Source organism: Ixodes scapularis, unplaced genomic scaffold (genome assembly GCF_016920785.2).
Source record: "Ixodes scapularis isolate PalLabHiFi unplaced genomic scaffold, ASM1692078v2 PGA_scaffold9__187_contigs__length_104089568, whole genome shotgun sequence".
Taxonomy (NCBI): Eukaryota; Metazoa; Arthropoda; class Arachnida; order Ixodida; family Ixodidae; genus Ixodes; species Ixodes scapularis.
This window is the reverse complement of record NW_024609884.1, coordinates 21,057,315-21,083,154: the sequence shown is the minus strand read 5'-3', so window position 1 is coordinate 21,083,154 and position 25,840 is coordinate 21,057,315. Positions and strand designations below refer to the sequence as shown.

The 25,840-nt window shown below is 50.2% G+C and overlaps 1 protein-coding gene across 1 annotated transcript in view; it reads right to left on the bottom strand.

The window, feature by feature from the left end:
• Nucleotides 1–25,840, bottom strand: part of LOC120837831 (protein spire homolog 1) — a 251,359-nt gene that overhangs the window by 154,386 nt on the left and 71,133 nt on the right. Inside the window, exon 2 of the mRNA XM_042287143.1 lies at nucleotides 303–337. Within this exon, the coding sequence (XP_042143077.1) occupies nucleotides 303–337 (35 nt within the window). The remainder of the gene's footprint in view (nucleotides 1–302; nucleotides 338–25,840) is intronic.

Genomic DNA, 25,840 nt, shown 5'->3' with positions numbered 1-25,840 from the left:
GCTGCATGTGAACTAGGCTTAAGTGCCTTCCTGACGCTTCGACTCTCCAACCAAAGGGGGGCACTTGGAGAAAGGCCATGACAGAGGGTAAGATCAATGTCGACCGCGACACAACACGCGACGCTGCGAGGTGACCGGCTATGGCGTCTCCGAATCTCGAGAGCAAGCAATTACCTTATTAGAATGCTTTAGGGGACGCTTTGACGCAATTCACGGGACGCTAACGAGGCGTGCACGCTAAACCTCCCTAATAACCGTTACCGTGTCGCGCTGTGCGCGTGACGCAAGCGAGACAGGCTTACCTTGTACTCCGTGGTGGCAATGGCGCGTGTAGAAGCTGCAAAAGAGGGAAAACAAGAGGCCTGTTAGAGCGAGGCAGGGCAGACGCGTGCATCGAGATACAAAGAAACCCGAGGCAGGCGCCACCACAATTAGGCCTTTTTTGCAGAGCCGCACAGACCGTGAAATTGCACACGGACGTCGCCGTGGCTATCTATGCAAATAAAGCGCCGTCGTCCGTGAGTTGTCCGCTCTGTCAGCGGTACCTTCAAATCTCCGGCAGTAATTGGACTCAACCTTCTTTTGTTCTCGCTACAAATGAATTTCTGAACGTTTCCGAGTACACGTAGTGCGGGTGCCGGACCCTATTAAGTTAATAAGCTAACATCATTCTCGCAAGACCTACGTTCCTTTGGACCTTGGTGTAGAATTAGCGCGAAAGTGTTTATGTTCAGTAACACATGTACGGAATACGGAGTATCGGTCAGCTGTTCGTGTACCACCTTTCATCCGTCGCCACCCAACCAATGACCAATAAAATTAGATGGAAATAAATACTGCCTCGCGCACATCGCGTCAAAAGCGGTTACACGAGGCACGACGTTGGACACACTCAAGCTATTAAAACGGATGAAGGGAGGGGGGGGGGGGGGGGGGGGGGACAGTGAAAATCACGACTTTTTACAAAACGGGAGAATACGTGTACGTTCTATCGTGTATAGTGACGCACAAATCGTGTCAAGACCAGTAAGAATGGGCAGCTCTTTCTGTGAGACCACGATGTAATTACGCTGCCGCATTCCGTCATTGGTACGTAACTCCTGTGACATCACTCCCCGGAGGCACCATTATTATCGCAGCTCTTCGTTAGCCACCGGCTCTTCATAAAAAATACAGTAATGGAAAAAGAAAAAACAAAACAAAAACGATGTCAGTTCAAACCTAATATTAAACACGCACAAAAAAAAAAAAAAAGCCACCGATAAGTTTAAAAGAAGCTGCGACTTTTAAAATAGCATATACATGGTTACAGGCGCGACAAGGACTGGAGATAAATCAGCTTGTTTTACGGTCGCAGAAAACTCCAAGAAGGGATGGCCACTGCGACAGACTAGACATGCATAACACGTATGGTTTTTCGCAATAAAATAATAAAAAAAAAACATGAATACGTGGGACTAGGAGAGGTAAATGGGGCAAACGTGTCAGCGGAGTGAACGTCAAACGATTTTTGGCGCAAGATAGATGGGCCCGAAAGTTGGAACTAACAAGGCCCCTAACTGGGTCAGGAAAGAGCACCAGCGTGGCTGGATCACGTCTTCGGTCACGGCGTCTCGTTTGCATGCAAAATGGCGCGTACGGCAGCGAGCAAACGGACGTCCGGCTCATTGTGAGCCGGGCGTGCCCCCGGTGAAACCATGCACGCGTGAAGCTGCCGAAGCAATGCCCCAAAAACGAACACTTTCCCCCGATCGAACGCGTGGGTTTTCCCTCATCGGAAGCGACGGCCCGGGTCGCGGAACTGTCGGTGCACTCGCGAGCTCGCTGAACCGAAACACAGACCAGGAGCCGGACTGCTGCCACGTGAACCTGATCACCGGACAGTCACGCTCGACCAAGTTGAAAAGCGATCGGCACGGAAGCGGCTAGTGCTGGCAGCGGTGGCAGTCAGAAGAACAACGTACGGTTCACCCTGAACAGGGTTTCGCCTTCGGACCCCCGGTCCCGTTTGGCAGAAACACGGAAACGATTGACGTGTCGCTCAGTTGGCTCGCGTACATTGGGTTCGTCTCTCGGAAATTCCTTGAGGTATTGGTGATTCCAACTTTCATTCCTCGTGAGTGTTCCTAATTGTTCCAGTTTGTAAGACAGCCACCGTGTTAGAAGTGCTATCAGTACTCGTCCTAAAACAACACGCGGAGTTAGAGACAGACCTGCTCTTTGGGCAAATCCAGTGCTCACACTTCTGGCGCGTGATGTTAATACGTTTAATAGTCTCTACATTCGGTAGAGTCGAAGTAAAGCTAATTCGTGCACTGCATCCCCGACCTGTGGTGCGAGTACACGGGCACCGGGCGCGGAGGCCACCATCGGTACCGAGTTCCCGGCGAGCGGGAGCCAGAGCGGACGCGTCAAGAAGGCGACCGTTGCACGAGCGGCGCCAAAGAGGCAAGCGGGGACGTGCCGCGGCGGGCCACCGGACCAGGCGGCTCCATTAGCCTTGCTAACGAGAGAGCCGTTCTGGCCCCAAAGCCAACAAGGTCGAGGATGCGGACGGAACAGCCGAGTCCCGAAGGGACGCCCACACCGCATTCCGAGAAGCGCCACTCCACGCCGGGGCCAAGGAAAGGCCAAAAACGAGCCGCTCACGCTCGGCCGACCGACGCTATCCCCGGGCCGCCGAGCCCCCATTCCGCGAGGCCAGCGCCACAAACGTCCGACCGAGAGGGAGGTCGAGCTTGAACCACGTCGTCCCGACCCCTCACAGCCCGTGCACTGGCACTCCGATGTCGCAGCGCTGAGATCGAGCGCAGACACAGTTTGGACACGAGGGCTGGGTCAGCGTCGGACCTTCGTGCCCAGCTTCGAAGGACTGGTCGGGTGTGACCAAGGCGCGAGGCGCGCGACGCCACTCTGCAGTGGTCATTTTAGGTGGTATAGTTCCGACGCCACCGCAGAGTTCAAGTCGGGCAGCTCGGAACGATTCCGATCAGTCAGCCTTACTGGAGTCGGTCTCACTTCACGGGCTGTACAACGTCAACTAATTTCCTGGAGAACACACACACACAAAAAAAAAAAAAAGGAAAACGGTTTGAGTTTGTATGCTGTTTCTGGAGAGAACCTCGGCCACCGACCGCTCTCCCGACTACTTTGTTTCCGGTCCGATTCGCACCCATTTGTACGTGATATATGAGAGCCACACTACCCAGGACACAATTTGCGGCTCGAAATTCGTTTTTTCTCCGCCCGAAAACAGTCAGTCTAGAACTGGCCGGTTTGAGTCAAGCTCATCGTTTCCTATGGTTTAGACACAACCACCAAAGCCGTGGGTCATCGAGGGCACACACTCAATACTAAAAACAGACAAAAAATATGATACCCCTTTTTTGTGGCTTCTAAAAAGCTGCAATACGATGATTGGAAAAAAAAAAAAAAAAAAGGTTGCACAGTTAGGCGATTTACGGTAACTTTCTCCTCCTCTATATTTCTTCTTCCTCCCCAGTCCAGTTTCAATTGCGAGCAGTTGCATCTTTTTTTTTTTTTACTTTATTAAAAAGGCACGTGATACTTTAGCACAATATTGACTGGGCAGTCTTCTACAGAATCTACATCTTAATAAAATATATATATATATATATTTTTTTTTGGGGGTGGGGGGGGTTGGAGGGGGGGGGGGGGGGGGAGGAAGGTGTCCAGTGTTTTCTTAATGTACACGCATTGAGCTTACCAAAGAAATTTGAGCTGAAGCTCACATTTGTCACCGCTCCTGACTTTTTTTCTTCCTTTTTAATTAGCATTTTAGAAAATATCTTGTTACAGCAATGCAAGTATGGCAAAATGATTAAATATCCGCTACACTGCTAATCAAACTCACAAGCGTCTGCACAAACGTCTGATGTTACGAGGGACGTAAAAACAAGGAATGCTATCTTCCGAACCAGAACGTGACCAAATATTAAAATGGGTAAAGATGATCTTTAATGAGGTAATACGCTACACTGACGGCTTCACTGTACAAACTCTTCATTTACAGTTTTGCTCTTCTTGGTTGCTGCGCTCATTCGAAACGTACGTCAAAATAAAAATTAAAAAGAAGAGTAAAAGAGAAGAAACAAAATTGGAAAATTGCTGCGTTCGCGTTTCACGGCTCGTAATTCGTTCTCGTTCATCAGACGTTGACAACGACATTAGCCACGGTGCGACAATGGGGGCGATTGAGATCGCTCACGCCGCAAGGCGTGACTATAACCCACCGGAATGTTTCCAAATGGCGAACCGTCAGAACGCGAGTTCGCGAGCAAACCACACGCGAACATCGAGGATGGCACCGGCCAGACTCGCGGAGTATCAAAACCGATCTGATGACAGCTCTGCCAGGCACAACGCCGTGGAGGAGCGTTTGCTATCTATCCACGACCTCGTGTACAACGCTCACAATTCTTCGTCCAACGAAGAGTTTCCGGAAAGAGCACTGCAGGCGCGGCCATTCGTTCAGCCTCTTCGTCCGCTCCCGCGCTGATCAACTCAAGCTTGAAACCGTCGCGTCGGCTCAAACTTGTGTGGCGGCCGCCGAGGGTTGGCGCTATAATGTTATACAACAGAGTCGCCCATTTCCGGGGACGGGTTCCGCTAAGAGACAAATGCCTCGGTCACAAGATGTCGGAGGAGTGGAGCCACAACTTGGAGCCATGCGTGCGCGAAACGACCCGAACCAAATAACCACGTCGCCCAGTCTAAAAGGCCGTTACGCGCCCGCTGATCACCTCGAACATCGAGGCAGGTGAAAATATAGGCAATGGGCCTAACAAACGACCGTACCCGTTCGATACCAGACTCGGATGCGATAAGCATCATGATCAAGGGCTAATCCCACTTCCCGGACACTGCTGTCCCAGTCTGGCACTAAGTGGCCGACGCTGAGGCAGCCTTCGGGCTTCCTTCTCTGCTTGCGGGAGTGCCGCCTTGTTCCGATTGCGAGTTCGGGACGCCCCGGAAAAGTGGCCACCGTTCCTGTCCGGCGGTCGTTGCTCGTGGCGGAACGGCGGCGAACGCGATTACATTCCCCTTCATCACCATTTGAGAGAGATCCATCAATTAGGAGTCAGGACCGCTGTTGGGCGACACTTTCCCTGCCGGCATCGTGGCACGTAGAGAGAACGGCAGCGGCAAACCGCGACGGACAGGCCGAGGCGATCGCGACATGCCACAAAGATGAAGTGCGCTCGTCCGTTCACTGGGATCAGGCGTTGCGCTATCTCGAAGGGACCCCAGCACGATGCACGCGGAACGCTGTATGTACGATTCCAAGTTCCAACCTTCGCAAAATCACAGCCGAGCGTGCAAAATATGATAGCCTAAAGGCTGGACTCCATGGAGCGAAAAAAAAAAAGCGACGAATTTCGGCCGGCGTTCGCCGCGTTGTCAGAAGACTGGCTGTTGCGCCACGCGCAAAGCGAAGGCGCCTAGCTCTGAGCGAAGTTCGTCGGTTCTTCGCCGCATATTCGCTTCATGACGTTTAATAGGCGCGCGATTGCTGCTTCACTGAGCCGCCAAAGACCGCTCCAAGCACGGATCCTGCAGATGGCGGCAGTTAGATACTTTAGTTGCAGAAGTTTCTAGTCATCTCAGCCTACGTACCCCGATAAGAGTAGTACGAAAAAAAAAATAATAGTATGAAAGACGTTAGGAAACGTAGGGGCCATGCGATGAAAAAGGAATCCGGTGGAGTAATGTAAAAACCACAAAAGTAAAAAAAAAAAAAAAAAATTGGTTCCGATGTTTACTGCTCAAGTAAGGTGAGCAAGCTTGGAGAGTCAACAAGTAGCTACACTTGAGCCTGACTCGAAGAACACGAACCTTGGTGCTTCGTTGCGTGACGACCCCTGCCTCGTTTCCATCGCAAGGCACAACTGACGGGGCTCGTCCAACGGACCGCCAACCAAGAGCGCCTCGACGGGCCCGACGGCTCATCTTGGCCCGTGTGACGCAATGCGCCTCCCGGAAAGAGAAAGTGGTCCGTGAGTCTCGCTCAATTTGAGCGGAACGAAAACAAAGGCCGGAGAATCGTGCGTCCCGCTCTCGACGGCGCTGAGGCGACGCGTCGTGAGCGCGTCGGCGCCTCGGCCATTGGACACGGCGCCGGACACCGCTGTGCTCTCTCCGCCGTCGTCGGGCCGCCGCCACCTCCGCGGGCGCGACGAATGCACGTCCAACGTCCCCCACCGACGGGCCAAGGTTGACTGCGATGTTGGAGAGGGCCCCGTAGGGCCTCGAAGGCCCTCCGACGGCCCACGAGTCAGCAGCCGCAATGCATATGTCACCTGCCCCATGGAAAGGGAGGTGGTTTACCGGCATCGGGTGCCTCGACTAGCTAGCCAGCCCCCACATCGAAACAAATTTCCCCGGATAAACACGTGCACCAAGGAGCACTTCTACTTCAAACTTCCACGGGAACGTGCTTTGGTACTGAAGAGCCGCGTCCTCTCTAGGCGTCTTCCTCCGTTTATAATGCAATTAAATGCAAAGGTGCAAGCGAGCTGGACAAGAATGATGGGCCTCCGTCTTGTCTGCGTTTTCTTTTTTTCTTGACGCGACAGCTGTTAGTGCGTCTTTCTGGCAAAATCCGGCGGCGTTCGTACGCAGGACCCCGCGTGATCGCGGGAAGAGAGTGATAGCGATACCGCGCAATCACTTTTTCCCCATCGCCGTCGCCCGCGCATAGCGACATCATTTATGGCAAGACGCGCTATCGCACTCTCTCTCTGTCACTTGCCCCCCCCCCCCCCCCCCCCCCCCCCCTCCCCCCCTCCATTCCCTCGCCGTCGCCGCTTCGGGGTTATCTCGTTCTCTACAACTGTTCTCCTCAAACAAAGCTCTAGCTAAATCCAATCCTTCGAAAACTCACCGGCTGTCGCTTCAATCGCAGCACACACTTTGTGTAGCAGTCACGGGAGCTCCACAAAAGGGCACGTAATTACGAACCGTTTGAGGGCCGTAGGTCTATATAGGTTATTTCATATTATTTCATCACGTATATATAGTATACATATATACCGGGTGTTCCATTTTAATTCGAACATATTTATTACAAAACATTCGTAAAAGACGCACTAATGTTGCTTGTGCAGGTGAGTTATGGGGTCACATAATTAACTCAATTCGTGACGACCCCTGCCTCGTTTCATTAACTTTTTACTTGGTAAAAATAATATTATGGTTTCAATTAGAAACATGATCAGCATAAGCGAAAACCACTATATATGTCAATTTTAGAAGAACTTGAAGCTCGTGGGAAAGTCGGGGGCGCACAAAAGTTAACCACCCGTGCAGCAGGCGCAAATCTAGCAGTGGCTGATAGTTCTAGGAAAAAACGAGTCTTTAAAAACGTCGTTGTTACATTTTGGAAGTTCAAATTGATGTTTATGAACGTTCCGTAGTTCCCTCGAAGCGCGTAGTTTTAATTTAGAATGTGCATCACTATTGTATAAGTGGTTGGAAACCATAAACATATTTTAGTCGGGCTACTTTTCGACGAGTCGAGAGTATGGTCCGTGTCAGTAGTTGTGTGCAGTGCAGGCAATGGCAACGCCAGGCGAAGAGAGAAGGGACGAGCACTAGAAAGGCGGGACGGGAGAGGAGGACAGTGGAGGGCGAGGGGATAAAGGGAGAGCAGTATGAACGTTAGAGACGAGAGGAGGTTTCTTTCCTCGCCTCCAGCTTTTCTAGTGCTTGCCCTTCCTCCCCTCGTCCGGCGTTGCCTTCACCTGTACTGCACGCAATTAGTGACACGAAGTATAGTGGAAGTGTATTCAACGTATCTCGAACTGGGTCAAATCACTCATACTTGGATAAACTAACCCTCGCCGTCTTTCTTTGAATTTTTTCGAGTCGATCAACATGAGTTTTTCTCTATGGGTCCCAGTTCATCCCAGCGTACTCCAATGTTGGCCTAATATAGGTTTTCTAAGCCATTAACTTCGCCAAGGGTAAAAACCAAAGTTTTTTTCATAGCTGTACTACATATGTCATTAATATGTTTAACCCAACTTAGGTCTTTCGAGATTGTTAACCCAAAGTAGTTCAAACTGTCGACCTCAACTAATGAACAACCACTTAACTGATAAGGAAAAGAAACTGCATTTTCAGTTTTATCAGCTATTCTAGTAAAAACAGTTTTTTGGGGTATTTATTTCCATCTCCCAACTTGAAAACCAATCCTGAATAGACCAAGAGACTTACTTAACTTGCGTTGGTAATTTTCATTTTTAATTTATGAATATATTAAACAACCATCCGCAAATACAGTTACATGCGGATTTACATCAGCCGCGATATCGTTAATGTAAATTAAAAATAATACTGGTCCAAGGACTGACCCCTGGGGGACACCCGAGGGTACCCAGGCTAATTTCGAACACGTCCCGTTTATTTCTACGTACTGCACTCGGTTAGATATACATGTCCCGATCCTCTGTATGTCGCTGTGATTCACCCCATATAAAGAAAACGAAAGTTTATGCAGTAGTTTGCAATCAGGCACTCGATCGAATGATTTAGATAGATCAAGGCAGATAGCATCAGGCTGACCTCGCTCGTGGAAAGAAGCCGCAAAATCGTGAAATGTTTCCATGAGTTTCCATGACTGTAGATAAGTTTTGGCGAAACCCATGTTAATTAGGATAAAAAAAATGTTAGACGATTCCAAGAACGCGTATAATGCTTTAGGCACAATACCTCAAATAATTTGCACACCGAGCACGTAAGAGATATGGGTCGACCATTTTCATCGTTGTCCGTACTCCCTCTTTTAAGAACTGGTACGACCTTCGCACTACGCTGGTCAGGGGATATGTGACGTTGTGGTAAGGATGCCTGAAAAATTATAGTAATATATTTTCCAATCCATTCTGCATATCTTCTGAAGAACTCGTTTGGTGTTTTGTCCGGTCCTATGGACTTCTTTACATATTTTGTAGGAGCGAAAATATACCCTCCACGTTGATAAATAAATCTTTCATAATACTACGACCGGTATTAAGCCTCAAATCCGCTATGAAAGCACCATCGTTGTTAACAAACACACTACGAAAATATCTATTAAACTTATTGGCTATGTCATTTACGTCTGCAATAACCTCAGCATTCTGATGTATTCAAGTCGCTCTTCCCGAGGTGCTCAGTGACGGCAAAATTTTCGTGGTGCTGATTTCATAAAATTTGGCAGAGCTTAAGTAAATGTCGATTCTTAGCTGTAACCAGCTTTTATTTTAGAAGGCATGAAAGTTCTGAAAACTCCTTCTCGTTTTCTCTTCTGCGACGCTTACGCTTGATTTTGCGCTTCAGTTGGATAACCTCTCAGGTAACGCAGAAATTAGATATTTTTGTTCCTTAATTTTTTGAGGTACAAAATGTTCACAAAATAAAATCACGAAGAGTGATGGCTGCAGATTGGGACCTCGTACGAACCAACCAAACAAACACGTCTCTGGGGCGTCTATTGACGCAAGGAAACTAATTCCTAAAGAGTCACCCCAATCAAAAAAACCATCGATACACCGAAAAGAAGCTCTCACGACTTCTAAAGACACGGGTCAACGAAAACGCGTACTGAAGTCACACTGATTCGTACAGACTTCCTCGACCTGCGGTTTGCCCAAATCTCACACTTTTTCTAGGCTGACTCGATTCCCCGACACGCTGCAGATAACGCTAACCACGAACGAGCACGAACGCGCACCCAGCATGGATTCCTACGGCGACGTTTTAACTTCGGCGACCCCCCCTCCGCGCGTCGGCAATCAATATCGCCGCGCCACAAGCAGTGCATCGGTCCACGCCGTTGACAACCATTTTTCACCATCGAGAAATAAGCGCGCGTCGGGAGAGAAAAAAACGCCCGATGCGTGGAAACAATTAGTCTCGGCGACGATCGGTATACCCCCCGCAAACCGGCGTCTCGAGTGGACCGGAATGAAACGCGTGCTGACGCGCCGGTTAACGAACGAGATGGCCCCGATGCTCGCCACAAGGAGTGCGAGCTTCCCCCAAAGTCATCCACGAGGGGGCCTCAAACTGGGTTAATGGGAATCGAGTCATTCGGCCATTGTAATCGCTCTTCAAGCGCGCTCAGCAGCTCGGGCGCCCAAATCCCTAACAGCAACGAGACACGGAAAGCGATGGCAGTGTCTCTCGTTCGCCGCAGACCCGCTGTTTTTTTTTTGTTGTTGTTTTTTTCTCGGGTAGAGCCGGCGCCAGGGAAGTAAGCCCTGGGACGAACACGAGGGTATTGGATATACCGGGGGACACCAGCAGTCTGGGAAGCCAAACGTCCGCGCGAGGGAACGAGGAGGCGCAGCTCGACCAGTAGGCAAAACCGGAGAGGATTAGACGGGCCGTGACCTTCGTGTTCGTGGCCTTGATAGCGTCCCCCAGTGGGACCCATCAATTATCCCCCACACGCACGCGCGCTCGGAACGAAGAGGACGAAGAGCGAAGGAGCACGGAGAGGCTGCGCGCGGCGCAGCATCCCCCAGTGAGGCCGTCCGGTTTGCTGCGCCGCGCGGTCCTCACGTACACGCCGTGCGCGCCATCCGAAGACCGATTTGTCAGGGAACGCCCGTCAAAAGCGGGGAAGGCGACGTCTTCCGCTTTCCGGGGCCTTCCTGAGCAGCGTTCGGAGGAAGCGGAGCCCCTACACGCTAACGTTTCCAGTGCTGCCGAGGAACGCACGTGCGTCGGATAGGGAGCGCGCGCAGGAACGCGCGGAGGAACGCGCGTGCGACCAAACACCGCGTGGAAAGCATGCGGCCGTTCGCACCCGGGTTGGACGAATACCCCCTAGAACATCACACCTGCACCTTGATGTGTGTATACACATCAAGAAAAAAAATTTGCGCATTGTTCGTACGCCGCGCGAAGTAGTTTATACAATGTTTGGTTGTCGGAGAAAGAAGCGGTACCTTCCTCCGAATGCTTGCTCCGAATGCCGATGTGAATGCTTAATTCATTCGTAAGAATTGCTAGACGGCTCTAGGAATGATGCTAGAGCCGTCTTACCGTATTCGAATAAACTGTAGCCGTGTATGTTCCATTTGGCACAGATCATCGGGGAGTCCTCCCACGATAAAAATGACTGATTTACACGCGCTGAGCTTCTGCTTCGCGCCCCACCGTCCATCTTCGCGCGGACGAACACCGGAGCGCAAATCAATCCCTCACGCGAACGAAATCTTTATAAGCGCGAGCCACATCTCGTCTATATTCAATCGGTATTGTATCCGATTCCTCCCTCTCACCAGTTTTGTGCAGCGCTGTGGGAACGTTTTGAAGCGCTACCCGACCTGGTGCGTGTGCCTTCGATACACGCTGCGCACACCCTGCGAGACCAAGTCTAGGAGGCCCTCGACGACGCCGCTCATCGTGGGTCACGGACTCGTGGCGCTGCGAGACAACCGGCGACGCAGCGTTCCTAGGGTTCGGCCTGCCGCAGAGGGCGGGCGTCTTGCGGGGAAGTCCTCGTCGCGATCGTGACCGGGCCCTTGGACGCAAGACGGCACCCTGACAGCTGCGGGACTTCCCCCTTCGCCGGTGGGTCGAAGCGTGCCATTGTCGACAAGCCCCGGAAGAGCGCGCCGACACCATTTCTTTCGACAAGTAAGCTGTATACCCTGGTGTCTGTTTGCCCATCGAGAAGACGGGCTGTCGAACGATCGTTCCTGGCACCTCCAGCTCCGCCAGCGTCGTGCGTCCTCCGTGCGTGCAGAGTGTGGGTCAGAACAAGCCCGCATCCGACATAAACACTCGCGTATATATTTTGTCCGTATTACGTAATGACGAGCGTCCGAAACTGGTTGGCCATGCTAATGTCTCGCATTAGCATGGCTGCACCAGAAACGAGTTCCGGCGTCTGCCCACAACGCGCATAACCCTAATCGAACATTCGGATGCGCAGCACCGCATTTTCGTCGTTCTTTCTTTTTTTTTTTTTTTCGATGACGAGTTTTGACAGGGTATATATACGTGTTGGAGAGTGTTTACCGGCAATCACGATTGTGGTAGGTTGGATGACGGAACGGGAGCCTGCAGGTGATTCTGGGTTCCCGATGCACATATACAATGTTTTAAGACGTTTTCGGACATTAACGTTCGAAATCAATACCAGAACCTGCATTATTGTCCTAACCTATACTAAAAAAGAAAGAAAAAATAGAACAGCAGCTGTGTTCACGGCACGATAACGTTGCGAAATCAACGGTCGATTTACAACAGAAGTAAAATGCTTCTACTTGATTATCGAACACATTCGAATTAAATTTGAAGCCGCCATCAACATAGGCCGTAACAGTTGTTAGATTTTAAGAGTCTGCACAGAGTTATTAAGTGGTAGTTCAGGCTGTATCTATGACGAGCCGAGCTAGTAGATTTGGATGTTGGTGAGGGAAAGATTGAAAAAAAAAAAAAAAAGATGTCCCAGGGGGAAAAAAAAGGGGGGGGGGGGGGGGGGGGAGCAACGTTTTGGCCGAACGGTCTTCTTCGGGTGGACTAAAACATTGTGCTAAAACATAGCAAACACGCAGGAAAGAGAGAAAAGATGGTGAAGGAAACACGTGATAGGTGAGACTTCAGATTATCCACGCAGTACCTAAGTAGGCGAACGCAAAACACGTCCCACGACAACCCCTCAAGAACATCCGCTGTTCGCGAGAGGCGGCGAGCACGTAGAACCAAAAGGCCGGGTGCATTGTCAGTCCTGTTTCTGCACAATCGGACCGTATAATGGAGCAATGCGTTGAAACGAATACAGGAAAACGAGGCCATTCAAGGGACAGTGGGCATGATATCGCGAAATTCCAGCGGCAACAATGTGTTCGTACTCGGCGAAGCCCCAGAAGGCTCGCAATGTGTGTACAGTCGCAATCAAACTTAACTGGAGCGCGCAACCGCGCCTTTTCTTCTGCGGGGCGCTGTATAAAGCCTGGCGGCAGCCGGCACATCCCAGTGTGCGGGAGGAGGAGGGGGGGGGGGGGGGGGGTGGCCGGCCGTAGTCCCCAAGCTCGGGCACATCGATAGCTACTAGACTCACCACGCTGCAGCGAGACGAGACTTTAAAAAAACTGCGATAAGATTTCCGCTCTTAGTTCCTCAGATTCCGCCATTACGATACAAAAAACGAATACCGGTTAAGTTGGATGTTCAGTTCGGGTGCATCGGCGAACGAATGTCGAGTCTCAGTTAGGGCCCAGGGCCGACTATACTATTTCAAGCGAACAAATACTATCATAAGCTTTTTTTGCATTAAAGTTAAGGTTGAACCACAATCCGTATCCTACTGGTCTGGAAACTTCGGCGGTTTCCGAAATTTTGCTACCACAAGCGGCGCGGACAGGAGTAGAAAAATAGTGAAAAGAAATTTGAAAGTTTAAACAAGAAAAAAATAAATCTTAGAAACGTTCGATCATTTGTTTTTAAAACAGATCTTTCACGTGGCGTTTCAGTTATTTCAAAATAAGATGACCCTAGGTCTCAAGTATACACATGGCGTTTCCAACCGTCCATTTTCAACGGGTTTACGGGGTTTTGTGAAAGAGGCGAGGCGCATCCAAGGACTTTCTCCATGGTGACTTCTCCGAACTCAAGTCCATCCTTCAAGTTCTCCGAGCCCAATCTGGGGCCCTAAAAGTCGTCACACACAAAGTTGGAGCCGAAAGCTCGCGGAGCGCGCATATTGGACGCCGGCGCAAAAAGCGCGAAGTCATCGTCATGATACGCATATCGGTGCTCTCCGTGAACTTCGGTCCCAACTTTGGGTTTGACGAATTTAGAGCCCCCGAGTGCTTACTCCCTATGTCGGCAGCGCGACTCTGGTGCTTCACTTCGCTTATAGGAAAAACTTTCCCATAGCGCGACGAAAAGATTTCAGACCAGGTAATCTAAGAAAGTGATTCAACTTCGAATATTATAAAAAAAAAATATAGTATTATAAAAACGGTTCTATCTTATTTGTTTTGTCGGGAAAGAAGCTGGGCGTAATGCAAAGTGCGGCAGAAAGTCACGAGAAAAATAATACCATAAAAAACTATGCATTTTCGTTCCTTTCTGCAGCTTATCACAGAAGCTACTGCACGCTACCGCACGCACCCGTGCACCCGCGAACTTGAGCGACGTACAGCCTCCAGATTTTTTTTCTTCTTTTTTTTTTTTAACAATACCGCGCGAACGCCGACCGCCAGGTGTAGATCAGCGCCTTATCGCGGCGTGAAACAGCAAGTCAGCGAGGATAGACGTGTCCCTTCTGGTGCACACTCGCGTATAGTCTCACTGACCTGCTCTTTCACGCCGCGATAAGACGCTGATCTACCGGCCGCTCGGCGTTCACGCAATATTCTTAAAAAAAAAAAAAAAAAAATCTGGAGGCTGTACCCGGCGCGACGTGACCAATTGGTGGCACCGCCTGCCGCCAAACCATAGCGCTCCGCGAAAGAAAAAAAAAAAAAAAAAAAAGTTCCACGCAGTTGCGCGTTTTAGTTACGACTGAACGCGACTGTATACGCTTGCGACGTGCACCGACAGGACACCTCCCTATTACGCCGCTATTTTTTCTACGTGTTGGTCATCCTCAACCCGTCCGAACCGAAAATGATTGAGAGATAGGCTGTACAAAGTGCGACAACCCCGATTCTAATCGACATCAGAACGCGTCATTTCCCATCGATGGCAAAGACGTCTTCGCGTATTTGTGGGTGGATGCTTATCACGGCCGCGTCGGTTCATCGTCCGTCTTGGTTGAGCTGCGACCATGCAGAAGTAGTTCGTCGCCGCTCATCGCAACGTTATAAACTATTTGCACGATTCAACCGAAGGTCAGTGACCGCCATGGTAAAATGCTGCGGGTTTTGACTTTCGCATACGAAAGTCTGGCTGGACGCGATCAGACGCCGAGGGCTGACGTTGCATATACTACCAGCAACAAAGCTGCAGAGCCAGCGAATGATAAGACCACAGCAAAGCGGATCCCTACCAAAAACCAAAACAAAAAAGTGTAAATTTTCGCTAACTGGACTATGGAACAGAAAATCTAACTAGATTTCTTGCTGGAAACCTGAAATCCAGTATGCAGACAATTGTCTGCAAACTGGATTCCAGGTTTCCAGCAAGAAATCCAGTTAGATTATCTGTTCCATTATCCAGTAAGCGAAAAGTTATATATATATTTCGTTGTTGTTGTTGTCATTATTTTTTCGGTAGGGCATTAGTTCAAGTCCTCGGAGTTCTACCGTTTCCAGAGTTTTCGGAGTTTCCAGAAACAAATTTCCGGTTACATAATCCGGATAGTGAAAAGTTATACCGGATTTTTCGGTAGGGACACAGGCACTCGAAATGCTTTTATTACGGGTAGTTTCTCCACGTTTACCCCACAAGGTAAACGCAACCACCTCCATCACTGGCACGAACAGCTGTCCGCTTCAGCGAAGCATACGCATGACTCATCCAACGGGACGTACTGCGAACACAACAGTACATTATGACATACACATGTGTCTAGCCTCTCTGTTTGCACTCCCTGTAATAAACGTGCTAATTTTGTTTCCCTTTTATTCTAATTTAAGTATAAGCAACAAAAAAAAAAAGCTGCTGATTAAAAGTTACAAAAGCGGAATACTCAACTTGAATCGCTCGTGGGTTTAATACGACCGAAGGCTAAGAACAAATCTGAAGTTGATATGAGCCGTTTACACCCACCGAGGTGTAAAAGCCTGGTAGACGGTGCGGCACACAAGCGCTCATTACGGTCGGCCTAAAGAGAGTTGACCGTGATAGCGATAAGCGCGACGCGACGACGGTGCCGCGTGCATGCGGGCGACCACTGCGGTAGCCCGGAGCAGTCACGACCGCCGATTCATTGGCCAAGTATCACAGAATGCCGCTGGACGCACCCCATTGAGCCGGCCGCTGAAGAGGTGGAAGGACTGCCGTATGCCCTGAGGCGCCTTTATACAACTGATCGCGAACAACAACGAGCTCTTTGCCGAAGGCCCGCATACGAGGTCGCCATCGGACTGGGTAACAGCAACTAAACAGCGAACGAACTCGATACTCGCCATAGGGGTCCCGCCGACTGCCACTGCAGTTAACTGTAGTATCGATAGAAGTGTAGAACTTTAAAAAATACAGAGAAAACGAACTATTTTTGTGTTCGAGGTCCCACATGTCAATACGCCCAGTCGTGACGAGTGACATATTTTCGACATATATGACAAGTTTGTGGAAAATATTTCGAGTGACATATTTTCGAGTTATAATCTTCGTTGCCTTTTTTATGGGACTAAGCGAAGAAAAAAAAGAGTAATCACCGTTTTACTGTTTTTTTCTCGCAATTCTTCAGACAGTAACTTGACTCCCCTCCGGGAACTCGAGCGAAAAAACCGCGTAGGTAAGGTTTTGAAATTTCATAAGGTGCTCATCCGACGAGAACAAAACATGCATGGCGTAATGAACGCACGACAAGCAGCAGCACGCGCCACGCAATGCCAGCGCTTCGTGTCCGGTAGCCCGATGTCCCCGACCGCGACGGCATCCGCGAATCCAGGCCAGCCAATTTGAATAGGACGCGGCGGCGCTGGCGAGCTGACGAAAGCGTGAAACGAGGAAGCACGACCAGCCACGAGTGACTCGGGCAACGCGGAGCCCACGGCGAAGGAAATCCTCCGAGCGAAAAGGGACACCAGGGGAGAAGAGCAGCCAAGGGGAGGAAAGTCCGTACCATAACGATCCAAGACGAAGAAAGGTTCGCGCGCATCCCTGACGTATACGACCTGGACGCTCCTCTGCGAGTGGCGCCAAACCCGAGACAGGTGTAACCGAAGCGCTACAACCACTCCAAAGGAATCTCGCTACTCGGGTGAAAGTGTGCAGTCCGACTTGACTAGTTGTTCCTGACCAAAATGAAACAATCAACCAGTTTGCTCAGGCTCGGCGCGAAGATTAAGACCTCGCGAGGTATCCCGCGAACCTGACCTATTCCGCAGCGTCGCCACAAAAGGACGCGGCCGCGCTACTCTGTCGCGCACTCCGCTCGGCGAAGCCAAGCTGATCGAAGAGCAACGCGCGGAGCATTCGTCCTTGCCGCCAACGCCACCCACGGGATGGCGGCGGCCGACGGGCACAATGCGTCGGCCCGATAGAGACCGCGCGTCGCGGGTCAGTATCGGCGTTGGCATTGTCCGCGCACTGGGTCATTGCGTCGCGCACGTCATGCGCACACCCGTGACCGCCCAGAGTGGACGGCGGGGTCCCCCCCACCGACGGTAGCACGGGAGGGGGTCGAATTAGGGCCACGCTCGCCACGCCGCGGTCAAAAGCTCGCCGAGGATTCCGCGCTCGCAGCAAAAACCAGTTCCGACGTGCGGCCCAAGCGGCAGCAAGTCCGGGTTGCATCGCAAACGGTCCATTAAGAGGACCTGTCCCGCCACCATCGATACACAATTGGGAACGCATCGCAGGCTGCGGGGGACGCGTTGCGGAGGCGTGACCTCCCGAGCCTAGCGAGGGTCGGAGGCTGTGGGACGCGCACACCGGACTGCCGGAGCTGGCGGAACGAACGGCCCCCGACGCCGCGGACCCTTCGGTTTCACGCACTCGGCGCCACTCGGGTCGCCTGCGGGGTCGCCCGGTGCCTCGGGGACCGAGAGAGCCGGCTGCCGAATGAGGCAGCACAACGTGAACTGCTCATTCGTGCTAACCTCTATAAAGGCTGCACTCCATGGGAGCGAATATGCTGCGAGAAATCGACGAATTTTGCCCGGCGGCTTTGGCTCTGCGCGTGGCATCGGCACAGTGGCTGCTACGTCGCGTGCTAAACGAGTGTGCTGTCGGGCGACGTTCGTCAGTTATTCGTCGCATAATTCGCTCCATGGAGTTCAGCCTTAACGCGACGTAAACTAACAAAACGTCAGGCAGAGCCCGGGGGCAACGAGACGCTCCCAGCGCGATTATGTTTCCCGTTGAGTACATCGCCTGTCAATTACCTTCAACAGCGCGACTGGAAGGAAGTTCACGCGCTAGAATGTCACTGTGGTTCCCTCTTATGGTACCTAGCCGTGACGTCACGACCATAATAATCAGTTCCGAACGACAGGTCCGATGGTGAGTGTAAAAAGTACCGTCGAAGTTGGCAGTCTGACTCTTCTTTCCGTCGATGAAAGCAGAATTAATCCTACCGAAGACGTCGTAGAGAGGGTTTGGCAGATCGTGGAAGGCCGACCACGGCGACGCTTTTGGTCGCGCACGTTGTCTTCTCCGTCTCACTAACGTCTACGGTGCAGGTAAAGGCAAAGGCGCGTGAGCCTATGTTCAGCACAATGCTTTTACCTGGACGAGAACTCGTGGAAAGAAAACATTTTTCGCGCACTCCCGCCCGTGTCCTTGTCAAAAGTGCAGCTGTTCGTGAGACGAACTATGTGCCGAATTTTGCCTTAGCTCACCCGCTTTCGAAAGTGACGAACTTGCGCGTGCTCCGCTGAGTGGTTAAAAATACGCAGCATGCATAAGTTGAAGTCTTGGAAACAATAGAACCGCCTAGATACACTTTCCCCGCGACCGCAGTCAGTTATGTATATGACGTAAAGGTTATGCGCGGAATGATTCTCTTGATTCAGTTGAGTGTACACCATTCCAATATTTACAAGTGCTTCGCCCAGCGTGCGATCTCCCTCAGCCTAGCACGAGCATGTTCGTCGCTTCGGAAAGCGAGCAAATCACGCGCCATACGCACGAACACTGAAAATGGAACTGGCCTGGACCCCTTTTTTGAAAGGTCTATAGTGGTCTGCTTCGGTGAACAACCTTCAAACTATAGCTATTGAAAACTTCAGCCTGAATAATCGATTCCCCATCTGAATTCCAGGGACAATCGGGTTGAAACCGAATTCCGATATATTTTTGGGGGGATTTCAAAGATATCCGGTAAAATATATATTTACCCAACACCGAAGAGTTCTGGGGCCGCTCTCTAAATCGCTTCGCATGCGCTGGGTGATCGTGGGAACCAGACATATACCGCAACAGTGCCCTCGCGCCCGTCAGTCGATAACAAACACGCGGTTATTGACATCGGCGTGTCTTGCTCCGTAGCTAAGTCCATACACCTTTTCCACAAGGGCGCAGCCATGTTGAATGTCGTCACTTCTGGTATGCGGTAAAACATCGTTTGGATCTCTCCACGCCGCTGAAAGGTGCTTACGAAAAATGGCGTGATCGTCACACATTCTTGGTTTGCCTCACCTCTATTTTCTCGCACGTTCCAGGTTGAAATGTTTTATTATTTTTTCGTCCCGTATACCAAATACGGAACCCACGTGACATGAGAAAGACAGGAAACAGAAAGCGTCTATACATGAGCGGTCCCGAAACTCTTGAACGCGCCTGCAGGCAACGCTCCTGCAGCGGGAGCGCCAACCAAAGCTAACCCGTCGCGATGGGGAAGAACATAGACCATTCCAGAGAAGGGCTGCAGGCAAATGCCCTTTTCAGCGTTCGTGCGTATATGGCGCGTGCTCCGCCCGAATTCCGAAGCCACGAACACGTTCGTACTGGGCTGTGCGGGTTGCACGCTGGGCTGTGGAGTTGTAAACATTGGAAAAGTGTGTTGTATTGGTAATATCCCACACTACCTGGTGATAGTTAAGGGGAGACAATTGACTTAGAAGGGCGGGAGGAATCAAACGTTTGTCTTTTTTAGACTTAGGCTAGGTGGCGCAAGCTACCGCCCGTTACAAAGGGTATAGCCAGTAACATCCGTCCACCAATCCATCCATTATATATACGGGTAGAAACCGAGGGAAAGGAGGAGACGAGAGCGCGTGGGGACGTCAGACCACCGAGCTCTGGTTGGAACGATCAGTGCATAAACACGAGGATAGCCGGATCATTTCATCGAAACGTCCCAGACAGTGATACCGACCATCGCCGATTTCTTTGGAAAAAAATAAAAAAAATGTAGTGTTCTGCTAGATTTTGAATAGACTTCACCCAAACTATATTTCTAGAAGAAAAAAAAAAATGACGTGAGCGCTCTCTGAAATTTTTGCAGTGAAGCCGAACTAGCTGTTAAACATAAAAAAAAAAAAGTCTGAAATATTTAAGATATTAAAATAGGATAGCTCAATTATTTTTAAATACGCTGCTGAGATTGTGCTTTGAAGTGATGCCAATGTAGTACGCAACAGTTTCTTTTTTTCTTTTTTTTTTTCTTTTTTTTTTGCTGGATTAAATATGCATTAAGCGAGACATGTGGAGCATTTCAGACAGAAAGCACTGTGGACCTTGAAGATATTTCAATTAACTGATCTGGGCTGGACTGCTGCTACAGTTTAGATTTAAAATTATTTGAGGAGAATAAAGCAAACAGGTTTCCCAAAACTAAATATCAAAGTTGCCCAAGATTGACTTTTTCCCAAGATTCAGGTCCAAATTAAGCATCGGAGCTCTCCCGATAAAAATGTATGGGACAGCTCATTAGGTATATCAGCTTCTTATCTCGTAACTTAGCAAAGTTTCTCAGAGTAAATTTCGTTTTAAGCAAGATAAAGTTGTTGTTGTTGTTTTCAAGTTGAGCAGTCGCGTAGTTGGTTTTCGTTGTACCGCACTGTGCCTTTACTGCACAACAGGCACACACCGCTGGGAAAATCGAGACATGCCAGATGCCTTCGGGCCTCGAGCGCATCGAGTTTGGGCCATGTACCCCGTGTATGCCTTGAACTGCGCTGCTGAGGAGGAAGTAGTAGCAGGCACCTAGCCAGGATTTTGTTTCGGGGGGAGGGGGGTCGCCCACGACAAAATGCTGTATGAAGGGGAGGAGGAGAGGAGGTCCCAGTAAAATTGACGGTTTCGGGGGGTGGGGGGCCCGGGCCCCATGCCTTCCACCCCCTCCCCCCTCCCCCCCTCCTCCCTCCTCCCTCCCCCCCCCCCCCCCCCCCCCCCCCCCTCTGGCTACGTACCTGAGTAGTAGTAAAAGAAGGCACGCGGCATGTATCGACTTACCATGTGGCGCGTGCCTTTCGTGCACGGCATCACAAAAACCAATTCAACTTGGAAAAAATAATCTTCTTGCTAAAAACACAATGTCCTCTGATAAAATTTCCCTGGTTAGAAGGTAAGATGCTGATGTACCCGATGAGCCATTCCGCATATTGTTACAAGGGGGGCCTCGATGGTTAATTTGGGTCCCAATCTTCAGGAAATGTCAGTTTTGGGCAACTTCGATTTTTATTTGAGGGAAATCCGTTTGCTTTATTGTTCAATACAACCACCGGTCTTCAAATCATAGGGCGCCCTATGGTTTGAAGACCGGTGGCTTCACTGCGTTTCCATAGGAGTGAAGCCTTTTTCTTTTCTATTTTTTTTTCACTTTTTCCTCAGGTAAGTTCGCTCTTCGCGAATTTTATAGAACAAATGCACCACCTGTGGCCAACGCTGTACAAAATCGGAACGCGATAGGTTAAGCAACCGAATGCTGCGGTCGATTTAAAAAGCCTGGCCGCTTCTTGAATCACCCAGTAGTTCGGTTTCACTGCAAAAATTTCAAAGCGATCATCGAAAAAAAAAAAAAAAAAATATATATATATATATATATATATATATATATATGCACTTTGGCTATTTTTTTTTTTTTTTTTTTTATCTCCGAAGAAATCGGCGATGGTCGGTATCATCGTCTCGGACGTTTGGCATGGAACGACCCAGCTGCCTTTTTCTTTACTCGCGGTTCGAACGCGAACGACGACGACCAGTGAGCAGAGACAACAAAGCTTTGTGTCTAGCCCACTCTAACCAGGGCTCGGTGATCTCACGCCCCTGCGCGCTCGCGTATTTGAGCGACTCTTGACTTGGCACAGTCCGTTTCACGCCCGGCTTTCGGAGCGCGAGCTGATTCGCCGATCACAAAAATGTCATTCGATAGAAATGGTATCAACTTTCCCTTGTGACAGATGTATTACACACTGTTGTTGTTGTTATTTTTCGGTGATTGTCACGTAACGTGACACGCGACAGACCGCTTTAATTCACCCTCGGGCTTTCCATGTAGAAACGTAATACTACAAGCGTCATTAACAAGCAGGGCGTCCAGGCTGGTGCCCGAAGCACGAAAGCGCGGGCTAGGGTGCCTCCACGTGCGCTTTGCTTGGTGACGACACCTGGCCATTTTGTTCCCGACGCTTTTGCTTCTTTCTATGACTGGAGCGCGGGAAAAAGCGCCTTCCTGCAAGAGCTCTTGGCATTGAAAGCGCTAAGGCGGCATTTTGTTTTGAGCGATTCCTCTGTATTATCGCTATGAGCGCGTCTTGTCGGCATCGGGCACTACAAAGAATGGCATCAACCTAAACAGAAGGACACATAAGCACCCTAGAGCGGGCAACACGTGCGCGAACGCTCGCAATCGCGCACACGTCAACGGCGGCAAGTTGCGGGCGCGAGTTGAGCAGCGTTTGACGAGCGCCCCCGACCGAAGCTTCCGGAGTCGTCCCGCTGACGGGAGAAGGACGAACGCCGAGACGGCATGCGCGTCCGCGAGCGCTTTTGTCTTCCCCCCCGCATCGCGTATGCAAGCAATGCGCGCCGATAAGGCGGTCGCCGACACAGGCTCCAATCGGGAGTCAGATCGCGGGAAAGCGCCCCGTTCTCGTCGCCACTCGGCGGCGCAAGCGAAACCTCGCTCCGAGTATCGGCGCGGAGCATCGTCGGCAAACTGGGAAACGGCAATCTCCTGGCACGGAAGTCGGCCAAGCCCGAACCGCAACGTCGAGCGAGGAGCCGCGCGCCAAGCAGCCGCCAACTCTCGCGCGACGCCGCCGCTCAAGAGCATCCCCGGTCGGTCCTCCGTATACTAAAGAGCTGCCTTTCGGGGTCAGCCGGGGATAAACCGCGAGGCTCCGACAGAATCGCCGACGCGCTGTTCAGATAATGGGACGACTTCGTGCGTTTCATTTGGGATAAACCCGCCGCGGGATTCGCGCGTCTCCTTCGCAAGATATTACGCCAGAGATCTAGTTTTTCCCGTTTCCCATCGGAAGAGAGACACGCAAGATGATCGCAGAACTAAGATTTCATATATCGGTAAGCGCGAAACGTTCCAAACCTGGTGTTCTCGGTTCAAAGTAAGAGAAAACAAATAGGCGTGCCGTGTATTGCGTCCTTTGTTTCGCCTAAATAAGTCGCTCTCTCTCTCTCTCTGAAGACCGATATGCGACCTTTTCGGGATGTTTCGGCTACTCTATCTACAAGATTGTCAATTCCCATGTCCCATCGCTGACCTTGAGGTGCCACCAGCTCTTCTCCTGGCCTACTTTGAACGCCGGCACTGTTTCGTGATCTTAAAACAATACCCCGTACTCTGATAGCCGTTTCTTCTTTCTGGTAGCTAGGCCTTCAAGCGATGCAATCTCATGACTTTTATCTTTTCATTCGCTCTCCGTGGCTCCCCCCCCCCCCCCCCCCTCCACACACACATACATTTTTTTTTCCTTTGCTTTGCAGTCGATACTGGCAGTGCTACGAAGCACTTTACATTGTAGTTCAGGTCAGGCACGTAAGCCAGGATTTCATTTCGGGGGTGGGGGTGGGGTGGTGGGGGGGGGGGGGGGGGGGGGGCATGACAAAATACTGGATGAGGGGGAGGGGGGAGAGGAGGTCCCAGCAAAATAAAATATTTCGGGGGGGGGGGGGGGGCGGCATGCCCCCCCCCCCCCCCCCCCCCCCCATGGCTACGTGCCTGGTTCAGGTAGGTTTAGATAACTTGTACTGTACTTGAAGTACATTCACTAGGTATGTAGGTGTACTTAAATTTTTTTTTGTACTTTCAAAGGAAAGTACAACTCCGGACCTCAAACTACATTCCTAAATGTGGTCTTGGTAAATTTGCGCTCTAAAATAATGCTTTGTCAACTCTGAAGAAATACTGGGAGGGATATTCTACTCTCGCCAGAAACGTGAGCAGACGACGCATTTCTCCCTTTGTTCTGGGGCGGCTTTCCCGTAGCTTTTTGAATTCTCGCTACTTATCGCTCCATCAGCGCAAGCGAGGAGGTTACCAATATTAAAAGAGAAAAATTAATCATAAAGTAGCACCTGAGCCTGCTGGGCGGAGAAATTAAACTTTTATGTCGAAGAAAAGGACAACAGAGGAGAATGTCACAATATTTTGAGACATTCTCTTTTGTCTTTTTCTTGGACTTGAAAGTTCCTTAGTTTTTTCGCACCACAATATCAGGTGTCACAAGAGTAACCATCACCAACTCGCCTGCACACTCACTGTTTTTTTTGTTTTTTTTTCATTAATTGATGCAACAAGCCAGTGCAAGCGGCGCCAAACTCAGAAGTCGGAGATACTTCTGAATTTGGCTTTTTACCTGAAAATAACTACTCTGTAGCCATTTGACTTTATCAAATATTCACCGCTGTTTTGATAAGATAGGTCATAAACCCCTGATTACCCCTGGGCAATGCATACGAGCTAAAAAAATCACTGTATAGAGGAATGAATGGCCATCATAAAAGATTGTGTTAGAAAGTAGTCGTACTTTGAAAGTACATTGTATTTATAGTACTTTATTTCAAGTGCATTGCACCCAGAGTACTTACTACTTATGTATACATCACCTCTCATTTACTTTATACTTTACTTCAAGTACTTCTTAGATGCATTATACCAAACACTGGATATTGGATATTCATGAGGTATATGCCTGAACTCAAGCATAAGTACAGCCAAACATACGTGCGTGTGTCGCGGTTTCGCCGAGATGACGAAGTCAACAGAATTTCCCTCGTGACTTAATAACGGCAGTTTGTCGCAAAATCGCCCCCAAAAGCTGACAAGTTATCCTAACATATTCGTTTCGCTCGGGACCGGATGTCGCGACTTGAGCGGTTGTCAGTCCCGTCATAGTTTTTGCGCTCGTTCCTCTCCAACGCTTTAATAAAGAAAGACAAAGAAAAATTGTAGACGAAGAAAAAGAGAGCAAGTGAAAAGGCTCGCGGCAAAATGCAACGTCAGGAAAGCCTCTCGAAGATGTCCAACAAGTTTTTTTTACCAAATTAATATCGTTTATAACCTAAATAAGATTTCGTAAAAGATCGTGTAATCTAGATCACAACTTCCGATTTCCTGTTCTTTTTTTTTTCCTGTTTGTGAGAGGGAGAGAGAGAGAGAGAGAGACTATTTTTTTTTTATATTATAGGCGGTTTGGTGCCGCATTATGAAGACGAACGAATATATAAATATTCCCTAGCTAAGGCCCGGGCCACTTTTAGGGGAGCCACGAGCGCGGGCATTGACAGCTCATCAGTCAGTTTGTTGGAATGCCGTCAGCTGGAGAGACGGGCGTGCACGTGGCGCCACCGAGCCAGCCACAAATCAGACGGGCGAGCCAGCACCGTTGAACTCGGTCCAAAATATACAATCAGTTGAGAGTCCTTTTTGAAAAAAAAAAAAAAGAAAAAAAAGGGGGATGCCGAGGGTAGTTCGTCAAGGTCAGCAGGCGGTGACAGACGACCTTCGAACGGTCGGCTTCGTCCCACGGTCATCCGCCTCGTCAGGCTCGTCCCAAACTGCGACAAACCCCCACGGACTCGAAGCTCGGGCTTCGCTCCGGCCCTGTCCCGCAGCGCGTCGCCGTGGTCAAGGGCGTGCCGCGTACGTGGGGGCCCGTGCAAGAGCTGACCGTGAATACATCGGCCTCTTCCAACGGGGCCGAGCAATAGGAACAACGCAACGCTCGACCAATCTGCTGCTGCAGTCGAATGACAAACTGCACGCATCAAGCAAACGACGCACCTTCGGACCACA